At 40.1% G+C, this 27512-nt stretch overlaps 1 protein-coding gene and 1 long non-coding RNA gene across 3 annotated transcripts; one reads left to right on the top strand and one right to left on the bottom strand.

Moving 5' to 3' along the window:
- The first annotated feature begins 1530 nt into the window (after positions 1 to 1530).
- Positions 1531 to 9754, top strand: LOC110479029 (uncharacterized). The gene is made up of 4 exons (XR_002466851.3): positions 1531 to 1622; positions 2143 to 2259; positions 5624 to 5975; positions 9731 to 9754. It is a non-coding gene; the product is annotated as an uncharacterized LOC110479029 (long non-coding RNA).
- FERRY3 (FERRY endosomal RAB5 effector complex subunit 3) lies at positions 4123 to 27501 on the bottom strand. 2 transcript variants are annotated; one of them, XM_021546056.3, is made up of 14 exons: positions 27242 to 27501; positions 25457 to 25645; positions 25047 to 25192; positions 23782 to 23963; positions 21487 to 21586; positions 21286 to 21407; positions 19924 to 20030; positions 18253 to 18450; positions 16603 to 16731; positions 15509 to 15577; positions 13828 to 14030; positions 8238 to 8295; positions 6903 to 6970; positions 4123 to 5946 (listed from the first exon to the last, which is right to left on the bottom strand). In XM_021546056.3, exons 2-14 carry the CDS (start codon positions 25632 to 25634, stop codon positions 5854 to 5856), a joined length of 1653 nt encoding a protein of 550 aa, XP_021401731.1. In that variant the 5' UTR covers positions 25635 to 25645; positions 27242 to 27501; the 3' UTR covers positions 4123 to 5853. The 2 variants fall into 2 exon arrangements, with proteins under 2 accessions (XP_021401731.1, XP_021401730.1); XM_021546055.3 differs by having other exon boundaries at positions 27247 to 27447.
- Between the last annotated feature and the right edge of the window lie 11 nt (positions 27502 to 27512).

The raw sequence follows: 27512 nt of genomic DNA on the forward strand, positions 1-27512 counted from the left end.
ACATATCCAAGATAACAACTGGTGGTCAGGCACTGGTTTCCAAACAACTATTCAACAGAAGTACTCACATCCTCTTGTGTAGCTGATCAAGCTTGGGGCTATGCTCCTGCCAATGACCTGCTGCAATTTCCATCTTTGATTGGTGAGCAGGGAGGGAGATTCACTTCTCAAAAAGGGAGGCTTGGCTGGCCTGTGCTGGTAGGATTTCCGCTGTGGGAATAGGCACAGAGCATTCTGATAACTTGGGTGCTGCACACACGAGGAGGGGCAGAAGGAAGCAGCCCCTGTTTGTGGGGTCAGGCTATTTCTGCTGGGATTTAAAACTGCTCTTTGGAACAGAGTTGAAACAGTCACTATAAATGACTTGCCTGAAAGAGTACAGAGCATTTTGGAGGATTATAATTTATGCCAGGCAGGAGCTGTTATGGCTCAGTTTAAGGAGCTTAAAATAAGACTTTTGGGAGACAACCAAACCAACTTCAACTCTGGTAACTTCCCAGTTCAAGATACTCCTAAATTGATATGTACAGGGTCTGTTCCTGCCTGGGGCCAAGGGCCTTGAACTCCTGTTGAATCCACTGGATCTCAGAGATGCTCTGATGATATTTGGCACTGTTAGGAGTGAGCCAATACCTGATAGCACCTTGAAGCATACAATTCTCTTTACACTTCATTTTAACCTAAATTAACTTAAGGATTAAGTTAAATTGATTTATCCCCCCAAGGCTTTGTTTTACATGGAAGGTACCTCTTGGAGGAAGGTAGAGTTTTTCTCCATGGGATCCTCCTTTCTGCAGATTTAAAATCAATCACCTTATTAAGCCAACTGGAAATGAAGCACAGAATCTGTCTGGACTCAGATGGTCATCCACATGCTTCCTAAAGGTGGAACAGAGGGAGAGAGAAATCAATCCATTTCTGCTGACCAAACAGAAAGGCAGACATTAAGTCCTGTCTTGCCATCTTCCAGGTACTTAAGAGTACTTTATACAACAAAGGCATAGCTGTATCCTCCTGTTTTCTTGGAAATGACACAGTGGCTATCACTCCATTCTCAGAGAAATATATGTACACTATGAGACTGATTCCTAAGTTTCCAGATATACTGCTTCTCTAATATTCCCTATTTTCCTTTATTACTTTTATCCCTGTTAGTTAAGTTGAAACTCTTACTGGAACATGCAGCCCAAACCCACCTCCTCTTTAGTCTTTGCATCCTTTAAATATTTACCGATGGTTTTCATATTCCCCTTCAGTTGCCATTTAGCCAGTGTTGCTCTGTGTGTATCTCTTCAAACTTAGCACCCTTGGAAGGGCACACAAGGCCAAATTCTGCTCTCAGTTATATCTCTCTAATTTTGGAGTAACTCAGCAAAATTGATAGACATTGAATTAACACAAGCAACACACAGAGCAGAAGGCGAAAGCCAAAATATAAAGCAGGATGTCAATCAAAACTAACATCACATCCCTGTGGGCCACAGACTGCACAAAGTTGATGCCTTTTCTATCATGGTATTTTTTGCTGCATTCCCAGTGATTAGAGTGAAGATTTAGAAGAAGTTGTGAACTGCAACAGCCATCAGGAAGATGACAGTACCTAACCATGGCTCCTCTGAGAAGTGAGATACAGCACATCATTACTGTGTTGGTCCATGCAGTGTGCTTGCATGATTTAACACTGATTTTAAGAGGTTTTCTATGTTACATAGAATATTTGATACTTCATATTTCTGTGTGTGTTACAAACATGACACAATAACCTTGTTTTGTTCAGTGACTGTTTTTTTCCCTGTGTGTATTGATAATTACTCCAGCAGAGAACATTTCTTCACCTTTTCTCAGCCCTTCACAGATCTGGTTGAAAATACTTGTATGTTCTGAAAGCAGAGAAACTGACCAATGAGACCAGAACTGAGCATCACAAACTCAAGTCCACAGTGCATTTCACAATTAAAAAAATATGTCATGTGCAAAGTGCGTGTCCAGTGGAAGGGCTTGCTCAAGCTGTCTCATCTTCTGCAAGCTGCACTTGGCAGAGCTTGCAACACTGACTTCACATCCTAAGTTGACTCATTTCCATAGCTTTTCTCTTTTGAAGCCTTTATTATAAAGGGCAAATGTTTTTTTCTCCCTTTGCAGGTTATTCTGACAGAAGTGGGAAAGGAAATAAAGAACTAGGAACTGCCATTCTTTACCCAGAATCTGACCTAACCTCCAAGGAATAATCTTCAAAAGAACTTGTTTCTAAATGTTGGGGTAAGATTACACCTTAGTGTTTAAATGCTATTACATCATAAAATCAAGCTCTTCAACTTACACAACCTGAAATAAAACTGTTTGTCCTTATACATAATAATAACAACATATTTTTCTAATTCTGTGGTCCCATAGGACAACAGTCTTGTGGTTGCTACTGACTTCTATCACATCCAGTATATAGTATGAAGTAATAAATTTATTTTTATGCAGCACTGATGGTCTGTCCTGAGAGCTCCATGAGGCAAAGATATAAGAAGAGGACACGCATCTCTTTACTCAGCTGACCTGGTGTGAATACCAGGGAATAGCTCTGTATTTTTGGGTATAGCACTGGCAAAAAAAAAAAAAAAAAAAAATTAAAAAATCAAACCAATAAACAAGGCATGAAAGACTAATGCTCAAAATACTACACAAGTATAAATTAATCTTTCCTCTAATGAGGGGGAAATGAGGTACAGATGCAATAAACTGATCAACTTTTAAACGCACAGAAATACCAGAACTGGGTTAGAACATGCAATCTCGATCATCTCAGATGGAACTGGTTGTTCTTTAAAGCCCCTTCCAACCCTAACCATCTCAATCATCTCAGATGGAACTGTTTGTTCTTTAAAGCCCCTTCCAACCCTAACCATTCCATCCTTACATTATAGCCCCTCTTCATAATCACCTTCTATGGCTTCATTCACCTCTCATACAACAGGAAAAGTTATCAAATAATGCTTTCATCATTAAGATTTTGCTGTCCAGAGTGAACTATCGCAGAAGAAAGGACCTAGAGCATGACTCCCACCTGTCTGGCAGTGCCACCTTCCAACAGTGACATTTCTGGCATTACAGAAGGGTAAAAGCACCTGGCCAGGGCAAGGTCTATACATGTGTTTAACTGCCTGCATTCTTCTCCTCCTGTTTGTCACCAGTTCCACTGAAGAAAACAGACACGGGTCACAGAGCCAGTGACCAGTGGCAAAGGGCACTATGTTATATTCTTGACAAATACAGACTCTTGGCATTTTTTTTTCCTTGCAATAACCTCAGTTCAGACTCTGTAAAGGGCACCTGCAGTTTACAGTGGTCACCATGAGCAAGTTAAAGAAGCTAAACAATGGCATTTGCTCCTCACCTCTCCCTGTGGCAAGAATTTTTTATTCTATTCAAGCCACACATATAATTTTACACGACATTTTGAAGGCATTAAATATTGTCACCCTTCCAAGAAATCTGCACTGTATATACAAATAGAAAACCTCATGCCCATTAAGTCATTTTCCTCTTAATCTTAAATAGCTTATCATGACTGAAACAGAATTTCTAAAGTGGCTTTACACTATAAACTGTAGCCTGTATTCTACAGCCAGGCACAGACCAAACAGAAAGTACAGTTTAGGTCAGCCCATCTCTATATTCTGCTTTTCTCCAAAGACAGCTAAAATTCTGCTGCTAGCACTACTTCCTTGAGAACAGGTATGAAAAATGGGAGTATTAAATGCTCTGTCATGGATCTGCCAGACAAAGATGATCTTTGGCAGGCTTATTCAGCATTTACAAGGGTCACACTTCAGCAAGCAGAATTAATAGTTTTTCCATACCATTCCTTCCCCTTAGGCTTTCCAAAATTTCATCTTGTTGGTTCATTTCAGTATCAAAGACTAACAGGATCTTCTGCTAACAAGTTTGGATGCAATCTGCTGAGGACTGAAGACAAACATTTCAAAAATAAAAGGCAAAAAGCTGAGTTATTTTCCTATAAATCAGAGGCAGTCTCACCCAAGTGCTACTAAATTAAATGGAGTCTTCATGCTTTGGTAAAAATACTAGGCATAATTTTTATTACCAAAGAATCTAGAAGTATAAGCAAGATACTTGCTCAAGAATTGTTGGTAGATTTATTGACTGAAGGAAAATATAAAACAAATATAAGTTTTACAAACAGATAAACATCACAACTTCTAAAAAGGAATAGCTCTGCCACTACCTTTCCCAGACAGAATAGTGTTAGAGCACTTGCTTTTCTGGGACCAGAGTTTGATTTCAGTTTAAGGCCAGCAATGTAAAATGAGCTGTAACAGGATTAATCCCGCTCCTTCTAGAGGAATTTACATCCTTCTTTTCTAGAACACCAAATTAGGTCACATTACTTGCATGATTCTTCTTTAGAAGCTGCTGGCAGAGGAAAAGAAAGTATTTGACAGTTCAGCAAGAGATGTGTGCTGGGTCACTTACACAGCTTTCTGCAACATGCAAGACTTGATAAAAATACTAAGCTGAGTCTGTTAATTACACAGTGACTTTACAATCATCATGAAATAGTGAATATTCCTTTGGTTCTCTGAAAATTTTAAATTATGCAGCTTCCCCAAAACAGAGCTTTTCATTCTTCACCTTTATTAGGCTAAACAACACTTTAAAAAATCACTATCAAGAGAGAAAATAATTTGGTTCCAGGTTCTCCAGTTTCCAGTGCAGAATTTCAGCAGTACAGAGGAAGGGGTTTCTGATTCAAAGCTAGGTCTGCCAGGATCCCCACACAGAAGAACTGTGGATTTGGATATCCCACCACCTAGAACCCTCATCCCTCCACAGCTGCTTTGCTGTCAGCCCAGTGGTTCCAGCAATCCCAAGAATCCCAGTTCCTGACAGGATTTTCCCTGTGTCCATGGAAGACCTGCTTCCAGCTTCTAGGGCCACAGATGAGTTCCAAGATTGGCCATGATGGGGGGGAAAGCAGTTCCCACTGTTCCCCTTATTCCCCATCCCTGGGATGCAGGGGTGGTCTGGTGGGGTCTTTTTGACTGGATTCAAGTTTGTCCCAAGAAACTTCATAGCTGCATCTCAAGCTGTCTCCCTGGGACTTTTGATTAGTCATAAAACATTAATAATTAATAAGCAGCAAATATAACAGGGTCTAGAACACTTTAGTGTTCCTATAAAGTTGCTCATATGGTAAACTTCTCAATATCTGGAAGTCAGGAAATAAAGCAAAAAGCAAACATAGTAAAAACAAATCTACTTTAAAAAATCTAATTATTGTCACAAGTGTATATTCATTTTTTTAAAAACACTTCCATGATCTACAAAATACAACAGTGTGTTTGATTCAAGTCTTTCATTTTGCAGCAGTAAAATAAGGAAGTAGTACATTTTATTCTGTGGTCACCATGACAAATTTCATTGGTTATTCTACGAAAACACCTGACACATGCTCGATGTTCTTCTAAAAGTCACTAAGAAAATTCAGAATATGTTTGTAGAAGCCAGAAGACCCCATTACGAGCATGACCACTTATTGCTACTACCTGTGTATGAGAATTATCTATCTATTTCTGTGGATTTGTTACAAGTTATAATGAATGTCTTTCAGATAAAGGTGAGGAATTCATCATCAATCCTGTGCTGAAACAAAGCAAGAGGCCAAAATCAGCTGCAACCAGCCAAGTACAGACAACATTTATCTTTTATTACAACATAATTCTTGAAATTGCAACAAATGCCGCTTTGGGGTCATCAGTCCACAGGAAAGAGACATCCTAGTCCAGAATCTCCTTAATCTCATTCTGTGCTATTAGGATACAGGTTAGTGCCCCACAGAAATCAGTGCTTGGAGGTCAGAGTCAGTGTGGACGATACTCTGAAGATCTGTGGCAGCATGTTACTCAGCTGGTAAAACATTTCCTCAGAAATTGTCTGGAAAAAAAAAAAGCAACACACACCAGGTAAGCTTTGTCTTTTCGTAGTTTGGAAGAATTAAGTCTCTCTCAGCTTTGTTTCTTGGTATTTAAGAGAATTGCTGCTGTTGAGAAGACAAAAATAATTTTCAAACTGTGTGTTATAGTTCTATTGAATCCAGTTAACAGACTGACCTAAAAATACCATCTGTATATTTATGTGACATACCCACATAACCATTTCCTGTAGATCTTGTTCCAGGGATTGATTATTTCTGCCAAACAAAAGCAGGACAGTGCTGCTTATCTACGTGACTCTTGCTCTCTACATTTTAGGACTAGATTCAACTTTGCAGTTTAATTGTGCCTTCTTCCTTGCTTAGCAGCTTTCTAATTTGTCAGGAAATACATGTTATTCCTTTTCTAACATAATTATACTTGTACTGCTTTTTAGAACAAACCTTGTGCTGGCCATCTTTGGATATCTTCCTGTTTCTGAAGATCAGCAAGAACTCAAAATTAAATAATTTCAGACTCTAAATCAGAACTTAAAATACCTGAAGTAATTATTTTTTTTGGGAAAGCATGACTGAACTTTTCTGCATTGAGTTTTCCACATTGCTAGACAATATGACTAATAACTCATGTTATGTAACACAAGTAATGAACAGAAAAATGTAATTAAGTAATTAACAGAAAAAAGTACCTTTTTCAAAGGTGATGCATTCACTATTTGTAAACGTGAATTTTCCAGTTAGAAATTTTAGCATACTCTCAGAAAATACTACTGGGTATTCAAAAATATAAACCCACCCTTACTCCTTCTTTTATAGGCAAGGAAACAAAACCAGATTGATTAATTTAAATTCACTCAAAAGGGGCAGGCAATAGCAAAAAAAACCATAACTAGATCTGCTGACATGCAATGTTCTACCAGCAGTCTCCAAGGCTGGATGTGACTTTAGTTTCACCTACCTGTGGTACCAGGAATTGCACAGTCCGAGAAATTCCTCCATCCCACGAGGCCATTTCCATCATGAAACCTAAAAAACCAGCATTGACTCTGTCTGGATTACCCATGCAGTACTCCCCAGCAGTTAGAGCATGAGCAGGCAGTGAGGAGTTTTCACACACAAGTAGGATTTGAACTGCCTTAACTAGGGATGTCCTCAACAGCCTTTAAATCAGACTTGGGCAGTCTGAATGAAATGTAGAAAAAAATCTAATAATGAGCTCTGAGGAATACCTACACTGAGGACAGAATTAGCAGTCCTTCTGTGCAGAAGAATGATATACGGCAGAAGTGAGGATTTCTCCAAACAGTGTGACAGGAGTTTTTCCATGGCTTCCTTTCACTGAGAAACAGGGGTGACCTCACTGTGGCCTCACAGAGCCTGAAGGGAGCCCACAGGAAAGATCCCAAACAATTCTATGATTCTAGATTCTATAAGGAAAAAACTCAGCACTCATTTATTGCTCAAGTAATGAATTACCAAAGGCCATGGGAATCCTCTCATGGCAAATAAGGACACTCAGAAAAACACCTGTTTAATAGAAGTAGATGATATAGATAACATACCCATTGTGAACTACTAAAGGTCAATTACTATAGGAAGACGTTCCTCATGCAGGTAGTTGAAAGAGACTGGTTCAACTATTTAAGTGCAGCACAAAAAAATGCAGAAAGTAAAAAAAACACTTGGAAAGAAAAAACCATGCTGAGTCATGAGGACTATTTCTTCCTAATATACAACCTAAACCTGCTGTCACTGTGAAGCCATTCCCCCTTGTCCCGTCACTCCAGAACCTTGCCAAGAGTCTCTCTCCATCTTTCCTGTGGGTTCCTGCCATGGTTTGATGCTGGCGCAATGCCAGCTCCCCCATGAAAATGCACCTTTCCAAATAAATGCTGCGAGGTGCGATCCAGAACAGAGCACAGCAGGCCCAAGCTTCATAACAAAGGGAAACAACTTTATTAAACTACTACTACTATGAGAGACACACACACTAAATCCAGAATGAAAACCTTCCAAAACATTCCTCCTCCCCCCACTCAAACTCCAACAAACCACAATGAGACACAACTCGGACCTTCAATCAGGTTATCACCCTTCAATATAATCAATACTCAGTCCATCAAGGGCTCTCAAAGGCCACACTGAGGTCACCCCAAAACCTTCTCTTGTCTAGGCTGAGCAATCCCAATTCCCTCAGCCTTTCCTCCCAGCAGAGCTGCTCCAGCCCTTTAATAAGTTCATGTCCCTGCTCTGAACTGGCTCCCCAGAACCCACTGGAGCCCCACTTTCTTACCTTTGACACACTTGAACACGAGCTCTGCCCTCTTCAGGCACCATGGAATGGTCATCTCCTAAATGAAGAAATAAAATACCTCAGTGCCCCACAAATCTAACCAACAAGAATAGCAGGGAAATTATTAAAAGAGATATATTTTTTTGCCCTAGAACATAATTTTCAAGCAGGATTTGGAACCTAGTTTTCAGAACATTCTAGGCAAGGTGACCATAAAAGCACCACTACTCCTTATTGCTAGGATAGCCAGTGTCAGAACAATATTATACATTTTTAAGCTGAGATGTTGAATAAAAATGCTGTCAAACCCACTGGAAACTGGACTGTTCAACCCCCCTGTGGAGCTCCAGAAAAAATCTAATATTCAACTGATAATTGTCTGGTTCACACTTCAGCAAATCAAAGCAGGCTCCTGACCACATATTAAAAGCCCAATAATAACTCCTAACTGTTCTAGATTTTCTTTAAGGTTTCTTGGCATACCCACAACCTTCAGTAAAACCTTCTCTCTAACACTGGAACTGGAAGAAGCCCTTCCTTCTTAAGATGCATTTATGGCAAGAGCAAGAACAAAGTTCATCTGCATCTGATGAAGGTGTTTCAGATAGCAACAGCCAGGAAATCCTTACCTAAAGTTAAACAGCAAAACATGACATGAAAACCACAGTGATTTAAGATATGGCTACAAGCACTGGGCTAAATTATTTAAGTTTAAAGTTCATGAAACATTTTTGGCTGTATGCTACAAAGCCAATTACACCATGATGATGTAATTCCATCAGAGACAGAATGACTCACTGCAAACACTTCCCAGGAAGAACAAAACAACATCTTTTTGTTTCTGCTGTACTCTTAAACATGAAGATGAGCACTTTCTACTCTGAATACAGGAATATAGATGTGGAAACCCATTTATCACTCTAAGTACCTTTTCAAACTTAAATTTTACATAGCTTTCTATTCACTAAAGCCAGTCTCTGTTTTTAAATGTCAAATACACATGTAATCTGTTCTTATTATAAAGCTTAATTTCAGGATTAAAGACAGTTATTTGAGAGGCAAGGTGATCTAAGAATGCTCATTGATAACACAACTGATAAACTGAATGTGTGGCTTCATTAAGCAACTACTGAAAGGCATAGTTCCTCCTCAGGTGGGAGGCTCTCCTGCCATCCCCTAAAATATGCTGTATGTTAAAAATAGCATAAGTTTGAAATATCTTTTAATAAAGCTTTCCTGTGGTAAATCGCTGCTTTTAGGGTATGCATCACACTAATCAGATAGAACAGTGCTGGACAAGTTCAGGTTCGTAATTTTGTTGTGGCTGATTCCTGACTTTTTTAATTTGTAAGCATTCTGGAGGCAACACTTGGTGTTTATTTTAACTCATCTGTCCATGTGTACTTTCTGTCACAAGTAAGGTTTATTGTTGGTTTTGATCACTGCTTTAGCGTAGTAAAAAACAAGTGACTAACAAGAACATTCTCTCTTAGAAGCACCTTGAGCAATCAGTGATGGGAACTGAGCCTTAAAAAGACTGATCAACACAGCAGGATATGACACCATTCCTTGGACTATCTTAGAGGAACAGAGAGATTAAATTTTGTGGGCACTCAGGGAACTAACAGATTGTTGCTCCATGCAAGCCACAAGAACTGAAAATTACATAGCAGTGACTCAATTCTAATCCATCTTCACACACCAAAGTTTGCATGAATTCACATCACCAGGAGTTTTCTCTGGTGTGGAAGTGATGGAGGATCAGCTAAGCACCAATTCAAAATTCAGAGAAGGACATAAAGTGTCCTGGGTTGTAAGATAAGCTTGTATTCCATTTGCCATCTGTTGAAGGCAAAACCGGTTGGACAGGTTTTTGTTATCTCTCTCAGAGACAATGGTTTGCCCTGTAGAGGCAATGGTTTGTTTATACACCATTGACTGATTCAATGAAGGGCTGGTAAATGTAACACCGTGAGGGGTCCCACCCAGAGGGGGGAAGCCAAGCACTCTATTGTTGTTTAAAGGGGTAGCTTTTTGGGGAGAGGAGGCAGCTCTCTGGGCGGGACTCCGAGAGAAGCAGCTCTCGCTCTCTCTTCGCGGGATTCCCGGGGAAGCAGCTCTCTCTCGCTCTCTCTTCGGCGGCACTCGCAGTGAAGCAGCCGGCGCGCGCTGAGCCGACGGCGGCGGAGCTCAGAGGCAACCCCGGCGCAGAGGAAGACCGGCCCCACTGCCACCAGATCTTCAGAGGAAAACTATACCCTTCTAAAGATCACCACTTCAGCTGCAACTCATCAACTATTGCAAGGGAAGCAATTGTCCCAGCAGAACTGATACTGGCATCCCTCAGGTTCTGGACTTTTTCTTTCACTGGTTTTGTTTGTACCGATTGCATTTGCCTTTTTTTAAATTGTTGTCTAGTTTTCTCCTAGTAAAGAATTGTTACTCCCACTCCCATATCTTTGCCTGAGAGCCTTTTAATTTAAAGATCCTGGTAATTCAGAGGGAGGGGGGTTTGCCGTTCTCCATTGCACAGGAGGCTTTGCCCTCTTTCACAGACTCCTGTCTTGTCGAACCAAGACATAAAGCAAAAAAGTGAACACCCAACCTCCTAGAAAGAGTTTTGGATAAGAGCATTCAAGAATGTTAAAAAAACCCACCTGGAACTTTGGGTGTTTTTCACTAGCAAAGGCACTTGAACCCTTTTTAATTTTTGTCAAATTAAGATTTCTTCAACTCATTTAGAAAAAAAAGATGGGGGGAGGGGAGATCAGCTTCACTGATTAAAAAGATATGTTGCAACCCTTTTGATTTTATTTTCATTTAATTTATGACAGGCTCACTGCATGGGGCTGCTTAGGGCTTGGGCCTTTGCAGAACCATGTCATAATCAGGTAAGTAAAACAGTAAAGTCCACATACATCATGTGGAAAAATATTTCAAACCAAGCTTGCACTCCTTTCATTTCTACTTTTTTAAAAACAATTTTGTCTTAAATTATGGTAATAGAGACAACTGGACTGAGATTACTGAAGAGTCACATTTTTGTCACTGTTGCTGTCTGGACAGCAGCAATGTTGAAACTACCAAGGGAGGGTGCCAGCTCCGGCATTTTTAACAATGCCTTGCTGTTAGAGCCATTTAATTCCCCCGTTTATAGGAGATTCCAGGGATCAGACAGTAACACCTCACTTGACCTGAAATCAAACTTGCCTGCTTTTGCCTTTCTCAGGTATCAAATCCAGTTCCTTTCCTTCATTTAATTTAATGATCAGACCAGAGAAATCTGTTCTGGTTGTTTATGCCATAAGAAAAACAAAGGAAAACAATTACTGATTTTTTCCCATAGAAATAACAATGAAATCTAATGGTTTCAATGAGATCAAAAGAGTTCAACTGACAGAGAGCAGGTTTAGATTGGGTATGAGGAAGAAATTCTTCCCTGTGAGGGTGGTGAGGCCCTGGCACAGGCTGCCCAGAGAAGCTGTGGCAGGAAAGACTGGGTGGGGCTTGGAACAACCTGGGACAGTGGAAGGTGTCCCTGCCCATGGCAGGTGGTGGGGACAGGATGAGCTTAAGGTCCTTTCTAACCCAAAACAGTCTGTGATACTGTAATTACTTTTGTGAGGCTATAAACACCACTCTTCCAACTGCATTAGAAGAAAACCTTTGAAAAAAGCACAGAGAACACTGCTAATGAATGCCTGTCCTAGGAAAGCATGGAAACATCTCTGCAGCTGGGCTCCTGGTTAACCACCTCACAAAAAATGATCTTCTGTAGGTGGTAAATGCAGAGTCAGAACTGCAGCTGCCAAAGGCACCGAGTTCAGGGTAACTTTCAGAAATCTGTCATTACTCACTTTTCCCTCAACAAGGAGTTCCAGATTTGTGTGTTTCAAATCAGGTCAGCCAGCTGCCAAGCACTGTAATAAGCAAGCTGCTAATGCAAGTCATACACAGCAGTAGTGTCTAAACGCAGACTTAGCATCCAGCTCACCTTCTGTTTACTCTGTAAAGACTTACAGCTTAATACAAAAGGTAAATTGTTTTACCAGGATCTTTTAAGAATCCAGCACTACACAAGAAGATAATTCTTGAGTTTCACACATCTCAAGGCATGTTGAACACTTGGTCCTGTGCTTTATTTGTAGTTTAAGCTACAGATATACAGACAGAAGCTAAAACTAACCAGGTTTAAAGGAAACAAAAACAAGAAGAATATAATTAGGTGGAACCTTGATTAAGAAAAAGGTCAATATATTTAATAAATTTCTGAAACACAGCAGCCAGGTCCCATGAGTGACACAGGCTGCTGTCCTGCATCTTGATTACTCATATTTGTGCCCAAAGAAAGGTCTCAGTACAATAGACAAAAAATTTCATAAATAATCTAATCTGTTCTGAAAGTCTACTTCTATGTATATAAATACATCCTTTAGAAGCTTCATTATTGTGTCTTTTTACCTTTTTCATTGCTTGCTTTTCATAATAGACCCTGATCCTGCAAAAAAGGGTGACTCCTACTCTGTATTCCAGTAAATTCTGTAATAAAACCAGTCACTGCTAAAGACTATCCACTGGTGAGGATTTATCTTGTTGTGAGTCAGCCATTTTCCACAAAGGAAAGGAAATATTGAATCTAAAAGTGAAAAATCAAAGGGTTATTTAAAAAAGAAACCTCTCCAACAGACTGTAATTATTACTGATATTCTTGCATGGATAACAGAATTATCTTCCTTTTCTATATAGACTCTCCAGCTCTTCAGGATAGGAGGCATATGGCTGTACTCCCTGCCTTCCCACCCCTTTGCTTTTCTGTGAGCCAGGTATGATAGAGAAAAGAGGCTGCCAATAGTTTTAAATTGCTGTGCGCTGAGAAACATTACAGCTGATTGAGAGACAAGCTCCACATCAGAGTCCCACTACAGAAGAAAATACAGAACTCAGCAGTAAGTAGGAACACAAAAAGCACCAGCAATATGCTGTCTCTTGCCCAGCCAGTATTTGAGGGGACTTAGAGAGGAAACAGGGACAGAAATTAGACAGTGAAGGAGGAGAGAATTCAAAGTGAGGAAGAAATCTGGTTGCTACTGTGTAGGGCTGAGGTGGTAGAAGAGCTACAGAAGGTAACAGTGGGTGTTTAGATTTATAGAACTCTAAGCCAAGCTTTGCCAGTTCTGCTAATCCTAAAACTTAGTTTTAATGTTTTACAGCTAATGATAATTAAAAGTGGGGATCTGGTATCACTACTGCACCAGCATCTCTGAAGGTAGAGTTTCTAAGCAAGAGCTTCTAGTTGTGTAGTCTCATCTTTTATTAATACTTGTACAACTGCAGTGAGCTGGATCCAGGAAGCAAATTGTCCAAAAGGAGGAGTGAAAATAAAACCTTCAAGTGATTCAGCTGGCTGAGATGTTTTTAATTGGTCTAGCTCCTTAATTTGGGTCACCATGTAGATAGAAGTGCCATGTAGAGTGGCACAAGAAGCCTGTGAGTGAGAAAAAACATCCCATTTGGCCTAAATCAGCATGAAACACACCCTTTGCAAAAATCCAAGGATATAAAACCAGCCCAAATGTTTCCATTTACTTACTTCTGACATTTCATGCACCAGCAGGAGGGGAATGCTGATGGTGGTGATGTCGTGTGTGCAGCACACCTTGAGGATGTTCCTGAGCCCCATGATGGCTGGGTCCCTGGCGGTCACATTCACAGACCTGACATTGTCATCCACACACAGGTGAAAGGCAACATGGATTTCTGAGAGGTTTGAGTGCCTTGTGATGTAGAACTCTCCTGCACAATAAGGCAAACCAGGAAGGTAAGAAATCATAGTAGTGATCTGTATCTGAAATCCAATTGTTTGGAAGTGTAAGAAAGAGGCATATACAAATATATAGCAGAGATGAGGATATACACACGAGATCTAAAATCTCTTGCACTGTCACTGTTTTACATCCATCCCACACTCTCTCCACTGCTTTGATGGGTTCCACTGGCATCATGGTCACATGGTGTAATAAACCATAACAGTGCCAGTACAGGATATGATCTCTATATAGCACAAAACAGAAAAACAAACCCAGAGGAGGTGCAATACTCAAAATACACAATGCAAGCACAGAATTGCAGACGGATGTGGGAGGCGGAAAGGACAAAAAAGGATGGGTTCAAATAAAGGATGCACAGAGCCTTTGGAAAAAGATAGTGGGTTATGTAACAACTGAGATATAGCACTAGAACACAAAAGGATCAGTGACCATTAGAATTTAAAATAATTCAGAGTAGTGGGAAGGTGATTTATAGAGTTGTTTGAAAAAAGTAACCAAGACATCTTGTTTGGGGTATTTTTAGACTTCGTATTCATTTATCAGAGGTGAGAGGCAGTGAAATCCAGGTCTCTCCATCGTTCCTTTGCAAGGGAGATCTATAAACTACAGTACAGTCAAGGGAAAAGCACCATGTGCAATGCCCCCACTTGTTCAGTCAACAAATAAACATCTTCCTTCAAACCTATTCCCACTAGCCACTGAAGTTAAGATCCTTTCTTTGAATTGGAACAGCTGCAGAGGGGTCTGAACTCCTGGATGAGTGTTAAGGCAGCAGCAATGCCCAGCAGTGACCATCTATTAGCAGTAACAGGCCACTGCTGCAAGACACACCTGGATTTAACTGGTCCAAGTTGGTTTAAATCCACTCCCACTAAAAGTATTTAACACAATAATGAAATCAATTTTAATAAGCCCTCTCTCCATGGGTTGTATGGACTTAATTCCTCCCTCCTCCTACTGCATATTCATCCTCAGATTCCACAGCAGCTTTCCTTACTAAACATCACAGTACACACAGAAGATCCTTTCCCTGAGAGAGTGAATCCTCTAAGTTAAAAAAATCCACTCAAAAATGCTTTTCTGTACCACAGCAGTGATATACATATAGCCATTTTCAAAAATAAAATTAGCTGCTAGTATTGAAGTTTCACTTTTCCCCCAAGATGCTCAAAGTTCTTTTTTTTTTCACCCTCAAATTCCAAAAGGAAATTTTAGGCAAAGAGAAGCAATTTGCCCCATACCATATTATGCAGTGGAAAAGCTGGGAATAGAAACCAGATGTCCTGATACCCAGTTCTCTGCCTTGGCCACAGGAACATCCTTCTCTGATTGAGGTCAGCTTGGGTTCGGTTTATAATTTATGTTCTGACTTCAGAGCTAAAAATGTGGATGTATAAAACACAATTTGCTTCAGGAAGAGGGGATCAATGCCATACAACTTACCCGGCAAAATGTTTGACTGGTTTCGTTCTATATTCTTTAATTTATCTTCATTCCCACTGATTTTGTTTTCTGTGCATGAACACATGGAACAAATATTAATCATATCCTCTATTAATTACACTTGGCCATGAAAAGGGTCATGTACTGATATCTGGCTTAAATTTTGGCTGTGAAGCTACCATAAATGCAAGGGGGATGGGTAGAAGTGGTTTTGCCATCTTCAGCACACCCCAAACTGAATCCTACCTCAAATCACTGCCCTTCTTACTTACCATCCCATGATATTTCTTCATTTGGAAAAAAGAAAATATTCTTAGACATAATGTGAAACTTTGCAAATTGCTCCCACAACCACATAATATCTTGCTATTACTCTTTTAATAATGTAATATATTAAAACATATTTTCCCAAGAGATTTACATAAATCAGCAGCATAAAAGCAGCTTTCACCATTTCCCTTGAGATGCAGCAATACACAGGTTCTCAAGGGAACTTGTTTTTCTGGGTACTCACATTTGTTCATGTTCCTGATGCATTTAAATCACATAAGTAGCTCTTTGGAGGGAAAACAAAGCTACATAATGTACAATTGCCCTGCCTTAACACCATGTGGTCAGAGCATTTCCCAGACATTTGCAAACACAAGCGTAAGGCAAACCATTCCTCAAGCTTTGGTCAGCACAAGAAAGCTCGATATACATCTAGTCAATTTATTTGGTTTTCAGCATTCACTTTAAAGGAAGGGGGAATAGTCGTAAACTCCTTTTCTGCAATTTTTAAGGATTTAAATGTAAATGGCAATTAAAAGGTAAAGACAGATGAAGTTTGTGCTGCTATAGGCAGTTTAGGAAAGCAGAATGGCCTGATGTACTTCCCATGCTGTTAAACTGTGACTTTTAATTTTAAAGAATCAGCAAAGATACCACCTAAACATCACAATCTCTGTGAATTTCACACAGTTTCTTGATGAATCCAAACATTCCATTGTCCAGATTAAATAACTGCAGAAGAGTGGCATCGACTCTGCCCTGCCCACAAACATCCCACTGACCACTGTTCTATTTCAAGGAGGGTAATTTTGGTTGTCACTGACCATAGTGTCTTTTTGTATTGCTGCTACGCTGTGCTCTGGCCTTAAGTACAACCTTCTGGACAATTTCAAGTTGTTCTTGAATTCCAGGAAAATGGAAATCCGTGCATTCTTGGCAAACAGTTGCGAAATCTAGGAAAAAAATAAGATTGAAATGTATGTCATGAGGTTGTGCTCAGTAACCTTATGTAATTCTACTCTACTGATCAAGTAAATCCAACTGTAAAGGCAAACTCCAAAAGCAGATAAAGCCCTACTGAACTGAACTCCTCTTCCAAAATTTATTGAGGATTACATTTGACAGATTGTGACATGGTCCCATACTTTTCCCTCTACTGTGGCTGCAGGATCTAGTTGGTGCCTACAAGGTGCAATTTTGTGTTTTAATAGCATTATTTAAATTTCTGTCTTCTCTCATTGCCTAAAATTTAGGATAAAACCAGATACTTTCTGCTTGTTATTAATTTAAATATTTGAACAATTAAAAAAGCACCTGCAAAATAAGTACAAGTACAAAATAACACCGTTACAATCAAACTACTTGGAAACCATCAACAGCAATCAACAAATGCAACTGCAGTTTTTCCTGGTACATTTCCCTCTCCTTCTTGCTACAAGCCTGATTCAAACTGTTTCCAGGCAATATCAAGTACCACTGTGCATTTTTTATGGCATGCAAGAATAATGACAAGTAACAGTCAAAAAAAGACATTCCAAGCATATCTGTTGCAGCATATGTCACAGTTGAGACAGCCACGATACAGAGTATCACCACACAATTTTTGAGGCTTGAAGCATCAGCCCATACAGTGTAACACCAGATCACTTCATAAGGCTTCAAGCATCCAACCTTCTTGTTCTTTAGCCCAACCTTTTATACCCCTCATGTTCATGCACTGCACCTGTGTGTCCTCTGTTCCCTTTGGTGGTTGGTCAGTGCACCTGGGCACTCCATGGCTCCTTACCGTCAATATCATTCACCTGTCCTGCACAGCTGGACCCACTGGGGATGAGGCTCAGCCCCAACTCCAGCCCCATTCCCAATCACCACAAACTGTGTACCTGAAAGTATTTTGGTACTAAACTTCAGGACAGAAGTGGGAAAGTCAAGCAGAAGTTTCTTTGATAGAAAACACCATCACAGTGCCCACCTCCTCAAAAGACATGCACTTAAAGTGGCTATCAAACTCTCCAGGAGTAGGCAAGTCATATTCCTATTGTTCACTTTTAATGGAATTCACAGTATCAAAAGGACATAGTTTTTTTATCCATTTACCTATCACTTTAAAATCTGGGCATATTTCTTTTTAATTTTTGCAAACAGGTTTCAGTGTGATAATCTGGTGTTAAAGAGTTAGAAACACCTATAATAAATTTGTCTAAATCAATATTGAAGGGTCCTCTTCAATATTGTTTGTTACTCAGACACAAAATGTAGGGAAGAGATGAGAGCAAACATGATCCCCCATCCTCATCCATACCTCTTCTTGCATTTGTTACCCTTTTGCAATACCATATGCAAAACATGAGTGCCTCCACTGAATTTTAATTTTACAAAGAATATTTTTCTGTGAGAGAAGACAGCAAGATTTTATTTTAATTTATTATTTTATTCATTTTCCCTGACATGATACCTCCCACTAGAAGGCTCACCTCTTTTGATTCCACTGTATGAGCTGATCCTGTTATCCACCAGTAGCACGAGGCCACAGAGGGAAGTTGAGTAGAGGGACATTGCAGTCTGCAGCCTATGCAGCTTCACCCCACTGCGGTGATTGCGTTTATGTTTGCAGAAATCCAGCATATCAGCTCTCAGCAGCCTCAGGTTGTGCATGGTCTTCAGCTGAGCTCCTGCACAGAGCACACATGGCTTAATCCCAGGGGAAGACTAAACTCAGGACTGCGATTGAAATGCGAGGGCACAAAATGCTTCCTCATAAAGATCTGAAAGGGAGCTGTAACCAGTAACACCCAGAGGAAGTTCTTAGCCACACATGCAGTTTTAAAGACACATCAGCAATCTGCAAAGTAGCAATAAAAACTCAGTGTTTTCACAGAGTGAGGCGTATCTATGTCTGAAATGAGCCTTGTTCCCATTGCAGAATCACAATTATTAAGCTTGGAAAAAACTTCCAAAAATGAAGTGCAACCTGTGCCCAATCTTTACCTTATCACCAGCCCAGACCACCAAGTGCCACATCCAGGCATTCCTTGGACACTGCCAGGGATGGGGACTCCAAACCTCCCTGGGCAGCCCTTGCCAACCCTTTCTGTGAAGCAATTCTTCCTGAGGAATACTGCAGTGTGGTGGTGTATCCCTCCCCATCCTCCCCAGAACCACTCCATAAGCTCAGCAACTCCTGTAGGCCCTTAGCATTTGTGCAATGAGCTGGGTGCTGAGGCATCCCTTGGTCATCCCAGGAACTGCTGCATGGCTGAAGTGGGAGCTGCACAAAGGGAAAGGGATCATCAGTCAGCCCCTGCCAGCCTGGAAACATCCCCTACCTAGCCTGAGGGGAACAGCACCATTGCTGCCAGCAATTCAACCTGAGGATGAACATTTTCCAAATGACTCAAGGCAATCATCTTATGACCCTATGGACAGGGGTCCTAAGGGATGTTCTTGGAGCTTTCTTGCACCACAGGAGGCTGCACCAGCATCTCCCTCTGGCAGAGATGCCTCTCAGAGCTTGCAAATTCCCAAGTTGGTGATACTGTGAGGACTGTTGCTGCCTATCTCCACCTAAATAATTTTAGATTTGGTTATAATCCAATTTTCCTCTGTATTTCATCTATATAGTAAGAGAGTGAACCTTGCCTTTGAACTCAGTCACTCTTTTGCAAATTTATATCAAATCTGCTTTGGCTGGTGATCTTTTAAGTGACCTAAACTACTCCAGCACAACTTAACCTGGTCAAAACAGCTCAAGAAGACTCTACTGCACAAACAAAAATACAAACTGCAAGTATCTATTCTGCTGTCAACAGATCATCAGAAGTGACTTTTGTAAACACGTTTTTCTACCAAACATAAGAAAAGTCAAAGCTTCATTTTTAGGCAACACATTTTGCTGTTGCTGTGCTTTTTCACGAGTCACCCAACCAAAACGGATGAAAATTTGCTTCCAGAATGTTTTTCATTAAGATTTCCACCTATTTCAGGCATTGCTTGATAAAGTTTACGCTGTTCACTTACACACGTGAAAAAAACACAAAACAACTCCATACTATGGATTACAGACATTGAGAGATAAATAATGTAAATAATACACACCTTGGATACATTATTTTTTAACCAGCTGTTATTTGGTTTACTCCACTTACCTAAATGAATAGTAAAGCTTTCTTCTAACAACCTTTGCTCTTCATAGATTCTCCCATTTCCTTCTACAGATTCCCTCAGCTGGCTGGGCTGAACTTTAATTTCATCACTAAAATAATAAGAAAAGTATCAAAAAGTTAATCCTAATTTTTATTCAACACCAACAAATTTGGGAAAGCTATCCCAAGCTTTCTCAGCTGGTCTGTAGAAACCAAGAGAGCAAGCCTATGAGCACGAGCTCCACTCATGAGGTTTCACCTTGACCTTCCTGGCAGCAGGAAGAGGAGACTCCACTGTTAGATTTACATTACTTGGCACATTTGTAAAGTATTCCAAGACTGAGAAATAAAAATAAGTCACAATATCTAGCTATAACATAGTAAGAATGTAGGAATAAAAGCAAAACCAAAAGAATTCTCCTCAGCCTATTTACAGCAGCCAAAACCTTATTTATGAAGTTATTAGAGAAAGCATTTATTTTCTTTTTCCCACTCAAAATGGGAGATTAAAAATCACTTTATCAAATATTCCAGAGTGTTCAAACTACCAGGAAACATTTCAGATATAAGTTTTAATATTTTCCCTAAATTCAACTGTCTGGTAGTGATACAATGAATACCGTTCCTGATACATGAAAGAACAGCATCCAATTTGTTGGTGAGAAGTTTGTTTGTGAGTTGTTAGTGAGAAGTTTCTGTTTTCAAAGTGCCTCACCTCCAAAAATCTCTTATAAACTTGCAAGCAATTCTACTGATTTCAACTGCCAAGCAGCAATGTACTAGTGATAAAGAATAATGATCCCACCCAATTTACAAACTCAAATTTCTGCCATTTCCTCAGAGGAAAGCTTCTCATTCAACTCTCCTAAAAAATTCACGCTAAAAAATTCCATTTTTTAGTTGTTCAGTTACATACATAAAGAGAAAAGAGGTTTGTTAATTCAAACCACTGTTACCATTTGTTAAAGTACCATTATTCTCCAGAACATTCTTAGGTGGTAACAGAAGGCTTTGTGAAACATTGTTAAAGACAGACATAGGAGAGAAAGACAAAATTAGAGGAAATTCCACTCATGTCAAACTGTACTTTAGTCCATTATAACACTTTCTTGTACAGAGAGGTTGTAACATCACACAATGAAGAAACTCCTAACATTATACATATTTCTTTATGATGGCCTATTTGCCTTTGATATGCTTTGATAAACCTAAGCAAATTATTTATAGATAATATAACATCATAATAAATAGGACTATTATAACATCATAATAAATAGGACTATAGTATCCTATTTAAAAGATTATGTAAAAACAATCCTTTGAACTATTTCAGCTGGAATTAAGTATCACAGAGGAATTAAATACCTGACTGAGCTGTTGTTGGGATTCTTTAGGTCCTGATGAAGCTTTATCACCCACTCCTGATATTCCTGCTTCTGGATAGCAGTAGTCTGTTTTAATTCATTGGTCCATTTGTTCTCCAAATCCTGACAGGAGAGCAGTGATAATTTGAGTGGTGTGGGTGTTCTTTTTAAGGTGATTATGTGCATGACACATTCTAGTTACCTGCTGAGATTCAAAATGCTGAGCTGCTAAGGAATTCACATCCTGGTCAGTCAGTGACTTTCCAAGCTCCTGCATCACCTTATCCATTTCAGCTCCTTGCCTGAAAGAGAAGCAAACACAGACTCCAGAACACTGGCAGAAGAACACCCTTTGCTGTAATACAACAACAAACTTGGTTGGTTGTTACTGACAGAATGAACAGTCACAGATTTAGCAACGAAAATCCACAAAACAAACTGGCGTTAATGGTCAGGGACACAAGTCAGGTCCTGTGTAAACAGCCCCACTTACCCTCTCATTTGGGACAGTCTTAGCTGCCACCAAGATAGGGATGTGATAAATTCCAACTGGGGTGCAATTTCCAGCAGAGTCAATACACAGCTACATCACACCTGAGTTCTACAACAATACTGCTCTTTCTGCTGTATGCACAGTTGAAAAGAGGCAAGAACAGCAAAAAGATTTGCTAACACCTTACTGGCAACATTGACCCCCAAATCAGAAATATGTACAATTCAGTCCAGAAGAAACCATAGCATGAACTGATTATGCACTAACATGACCTTAGACATACAAAGCTCAAGAATCACTCAGAATGCTAAACCAGACCTACTGAAACTACTCTGGCACAAACAGAAAATTCCACACTCAACGTGTTCCCTCTTGTGGACAAAGGAGTCAGCTGCAGCCATGGAAGCTTATTCCAGAACTCCAGACTCAAACTTGTTACAGCACATGTCACAGTTGAGACAGCCACACTACAGAGTGCCACCATTCAATCTCAGAAAGGTCCAACCAAACAGAGTCACAACACTTCAGAAAACTACAAGCATGTGCTCATCTTGCCCTTTGCTGGAGCTCACTCCTAGGTTGCGGGTGGCTCCGTGTGGTGGAAAAATCTCTCCTCCAACCTGTGCTTCCAAAGAAAGGCTCAGTAGTCTCTTGTTGTTCGGTGTCATGGTTGTTTATTGCAAATTATCTAAAAGATTGTCTTCTTGGGCTGCTGCAGTTTGCTCAGCAGCTCAGGCAGAGGCACACACACCGCTGACATCCTCTCTGTCTCTCGTCTTCTTCTCTCTCCCTGCCCAGGGCTGGTGCTATCTCTTATATGGTACATTATGTGTTAAATGTTTACAGTTTTTCTCCAATTCCTATTACCTATATTAAATGGTGCTTTTCTACTCTAAACCAATCTGTGAGTGCCAACAACACCAAGAACATGGAGGTAAAGAAGGAGGGAGGACAGGACAGGCCCAAATCCCTCCAATCTTAAAACTTCCAACCCCCATGTACAAAACCAAAAGCCCCCTGTGCAAGACTTAAAACCCCCCTGTACAGCACTCAAAAATACTTCCCTTTACTTTGTGACTACTTCTACTATAATATCTAAACTTTTGTGACTTCTTGTTCTTCCTGAAAGAATTGGTAAATCATTCCATGGTTCAAACTCAAAATCACAGCTGTTTCCAGCTACCTGCCAGTGTCTCAAATGCTTCTGACCTGGGCCTGGAACCTCCAAAAATGTCTGAGGGACATTTTGAGTTCTGAAAGTCCTTCAGCCCAACCTTTTGTACCCCTCACCTTATATGCACTGCACCTGTGAGCCCTCTGTTCCCTTTGGTGGTTGGTCAGTGCACCTGGGCACTCCATGGCTCCTTACCTTCAATATCATTCACCTGACCTGCACAGCTGGACCCACTGGGGATGAGGCTCAGTCCCAGCCCCACTCCCAGTTACCACAAACTGTGTGCCTACACAAACTCAACATTTTCTGGAAATCAAAACTTATATTCTCCTCAGTCACTGAAAATAATAGAAGGCCACCAAAGTAATATCAGGTAGCTGAACCTAATGACATCATAGAATCATGGAATGGTTTGGGCTGGAAAGGACATGAATGTTCATTTCATTCTAACCCCTGCCATGGGCAGGGCCACCTTCCACTTGACCAGGTTGCTCAGAGCCCCATCCAACCTGGCCTTGGGTTGGATACCTCATACTTCAAGGGATGAGGCAGCCACAGCTTCTCTGGGCAACCTCTGCCAGGGCCTCACCACACTCTGAGTAAAGAATTTTTTCCAAGTAGCCAATCTAAATTTTCACTCTTTCAGTTTGAAGCCATTCCCCCTTGCCCAATCTCTAAATACTCTTGTGCCAGCCAAGTGTTGTCTGACTTTGGATTTACAGAGACAAATACAAGCTACTCACCTTGTCCTATGAGTTTACACACCCAGTGGCATGCACCCCTACTTAAAAAGAGAAAGGAAAACCTAAATAATAAAAGAAAAGTAATACCTTTCACGTAGCTTTTTCAATTCCACGTCCCTTTCACTTATTAATTCTGAAATACTAACAAAATAATTGTGTTCCAGGTTTAACAGCATTTCAGAAGCTGGAGAATGGATCAGATCATGATAAACATCTGCAAAATCTTCATCCCAGCTGGTTTCTTCAGGTTTGGCATGTTCTAATGTTGTCTAAAGAAAACATAAGAGACTTTAAAGGATAAGATACCTCTTAGGACATATAAAGATCCTCATAATCATGGGGTAAAACCATGGGGGCCCACACACAGCCTGTACCATACATAAATTATCTTCCCTAATTTAAGCTTTCTGCATTCTACTTTAGTTTTCAATTTTCTCCTTTTTCATTCTTTCTCTTCCAAAGTAACTAAAGTCAGAATCATTAAGGTTTGGACTACAGTAAGGAATTACCAATTTTTACACAACACCAGCTCGGAAAGAACAGCAATATCCACAATAATATTTGCACCTGATGAATTTTAGTTAAGGCCCAGAACACCAGCTGTGCAAACAAAAATGCTTTTCTAGTAAGGATGACTAACAGCTGATGTCACTAAGAGATCCATCAACAACACTGATTTAAGAAAAGCTATTTTTATTGAACAAAGAAAAGCCCAAGAACACCAGTTTTCCAAACTTTTAATGGAATTTTTCATATTAATATATATTTCATGAGAAGCAAATTCAATTCTTATAAACTTTTCTTCAAATATTGAAGGTTTGTCATTAGTTTTTTCTTTCCACTAGGACTCCTCCAGTTCTTTTGCACTCCACTATTTGTGAGATCCCATGTGAAACTGGACATTGTTCCAACTTAAGCCTCATCCTTCCTAAATAATGTGAAACAGTAATATGAACCCAAAAAATGAACTGAAAAGTCTCCCAACTATACACTTTCTCCTTCTAGCCTTAATTGCTGTTATTGAGATTTAGGATAAGAGTGTCACTTAATTACATCTTGCTTTAATTCTAAGCCACTATAAGCCTTATGTCTATTTTTTGAGTGTCAACTGTTAAATGAACAAACTGTTTGCCTCTCCATTTTCTATTTTTTTACTCTATTAAATTCAAGAAAAACCTGACTAAGAACTTGTAGGATGAAGACTTGATGCTCACTTTCAGACAAAAAGAAAAAACTGCAAGAATTGCAGTGAATTTTAGTGTCATGTTTCATCCTTCTCAACTGTGATTGCACACACACACACACTCCTACAAAGCAAGCTTTGAATATGAACTTTCCAGCCTTAACCTTACCTCTTTATAAGCTTTAGCCCAAGTATCTGCCAGCTGGTTGATATCTACTTTTCCCGATTTCACTGCTTCCAGAGCCACTTCAGCTTCTCTGTCATAATCTTCTATAGTTTCCTCTTCTACAAATTTACTGAGAGATTGCTTCAGGTCTATGACAAGAAGAAGAAAATGATCCATCAACAGAACACATCAGTAATCACCCAGGAAATCTCTAAGTAAGGTTTTTCACCTGAAAACATTTTCCTTGCTAGCACTTGCTAGAGCAGACAGTAATTTTCTCTAAGTTTTGCTGTTTAAAAACCAATTTGTAAATACTGTTTCAGTAAAACACTGTTCTTTTGGTTTCTTAGAGCAAGCTGTGAGATACTTGTGGACAAGGATACATGAGATTAATTTAAGAAATCAATTCATACCATTTTCTATAAAGCATGGCAAGTTGTGCAGAACCATCAGACGTCCATGCAAATGACTGATATTCTCTTGTACAGGGAATTTGAGAGGCACGGTAAGCACCAAATGTTCATTTCCAGCACTGAATTTGTACACATAGTCTCTTTCTCTAGTTAAAGTCTTTCCTTTATTAGGCTTCATCCTTTTGTTTCCTGCAATAGAAATGAAAGTAACAGGAATTACATTTCTGTAAACTCAGAAGTAAAAAATGGTAATGAAAAGCCATGGCTTTGCTAATAATTAACAATACTTAACCCCCCCAAATTTTCACAGATACTCAGTTTTGACTTCCAAACACATGCCTCTGGAACTGAAGCATAAATACCAGTTTCCAAAATATCCAATGCTTCTAAAATGTATTTGAATGTGTCAATATATAAATTTGGGTAATTGCTCTTAAAAATTACAGTGAAAATCTCCTGACTTAAGAGCAGGAGCAGGGCAAATAGGAATCCTGATAAACAGAAAATTAACTGAAACACCCTGACTTGTGTCATGGAAGCCTCAAAAGCTGAAATTCTGCAGAGTGCATAGAGATTTTATTTCCTCTTTTCTGCAGGTGCAAGGCCTGGGGAGTGGGGGGAAGCAGATATTTGCAACAATTTTTAGAAAGAGCTGATTTTATCTTTCTGTAACCTGTATTAAAAATAAGCCAAAAGAGATGCAAAAGTGCAGAGTGAGAGTACAGGCTGTGAAAAACGCCAATCACTTGTTTTGAAATTTTAAAGGTTGAATAGTAATAAAATAGCTATAAAAATATTAATGAAAGTTAGAGCAACAAGAATTTGGACAATCAGAGTTAGGACAATAAAGGACAATAAAAAGCAAAGAATTACTGATGTCCAGGTGTCTGCCACTCTGCTGCAGAAAAACACCTTGCTAACAAAGAATTACCCCTTAAAAGCAATAGCCAGTTGCATATTCGTATATCTCATACATGATGCAAACATTCTTTTCAAACAAAGGATGTCCTCTGTTTAATTTCTGCCCCCTCCCCCATCATCTTGTAAATGAATTTCTTTGGCTCCTCTAAGTCTAGAAGAAGTCTGAATAGTCTGGATAGGAAGGCAATAATTCTTGAGTTTTGGTGTCTTGTTGCTGTTGTCTGTATGCGAAGAATTTCTTGGTTATCCATTTCTTGAGCTATTATAAAAATATCTTACATCACATAGTTTCTATTTTAATATTATGTTATAGCCTAAAAACTATATTTACCACACTACTTAAAAGAGATTAATACAGCATAACTTTCCAATGTAACACATATAGCATTCATCTTAATATTTGCGAAAAGCCAATCATATAATATGCACCTACAACACAGGCTGAGATAACTGTGCTGGTATTTTTGCCCTCCACAGGGCTCCTCTGCTCATTCACATCCCTCTGTTTCATCACCTGCAAAGCTGGCTACAGCTTCAGCCGAACCCTCCCCAGTGCTAAAAACTCACGCCCCGAGGAGAAGGAAAAACACTGAAAATAAAACATGATATAGCAGAATTCACCGGTTTAGGGTGTGGGGGTTTTTTGGTGGTTTGTTGTTTTTTTTTTTTTGGGGGGGGGGGTTGGGTTGGGTTTTTGTTTTGGGGGTGGGAGGGGTGGGTTTTTCTGTGAACAAACGTATGTGTTCGACACAAAGCAACAAGTCAGTGTCAAAACCAAACATCTCAGCACAAACAATATCGATGCGAGGCGGTGCCCCGGCCCCTGTGAAGTGGGATTCAAAGGAAGATCTGGGAAACACAAACCCGACCACGCTCTTTCTGCCGCTCTCCGATCCAGCGAGGAGGTGGGGAGGAAGCTGATGGAGAGGGAGCGGGGGACAAACCCGCGGTCCCAAACAGCATCAGAAATCGCAGGCTCAGAGCCGGCAGGACACGGCCTGCGGGAGCCCAGCCGCCCCTCCCCGCCGCAGGGAGCTCCCGGTGTCCGCGTTGCCCCCGCTGGAAGCACCGGCAGGCGGCCGGCGGTGCCCGGCCCGTCCCGGCTCCCCCGGCTCGCCGCGGGGCCGAAGCCGCG

The sequence above is a fragment of the Lonchura striata genome, chromosome 5 (genome assembly GCF_046129695.1).
Source record: "Lonchura striata isolate bLonStr1 chromosome 5, bLonStr1.mat, whole genome shotgun sequence".
Classification (NCBI taxonomy): domain Eukaryota; kingdom Metazoa; phylum Chordata; class Aves; order Passeriformes; family Estrildidae; genus Lonchura; species Lonchura striata.

What these genes read in the sequence shown, in the direction of transcription:
- FERRY3 (XM_021546055.3), bottom strand. Translation starts at nt 27,340, where the DNA reads ATGCTGTTTGGGACCGCGGGTTTGTCCCCCGCTCCCTCTCCATCAGCT. An exon ending in ATACAGTGGAATCAAAAGAG is followed by an intron (nt 16,732 to 18,252) that starts GTGAGCCTTCTA and finishes TTTTTTTCCTAG; the next exon opens with ATTTCGCAACTGTTTGCCAA. An exon ending in CAATACAAAAAGACACTATG is followed by an intron (nt 15,578 to 16,602) that starts GTCAGTGACAAC and finishes GTTCATGCACAG; the next exon opens with AAAACAAAATCAGTGGGAAT.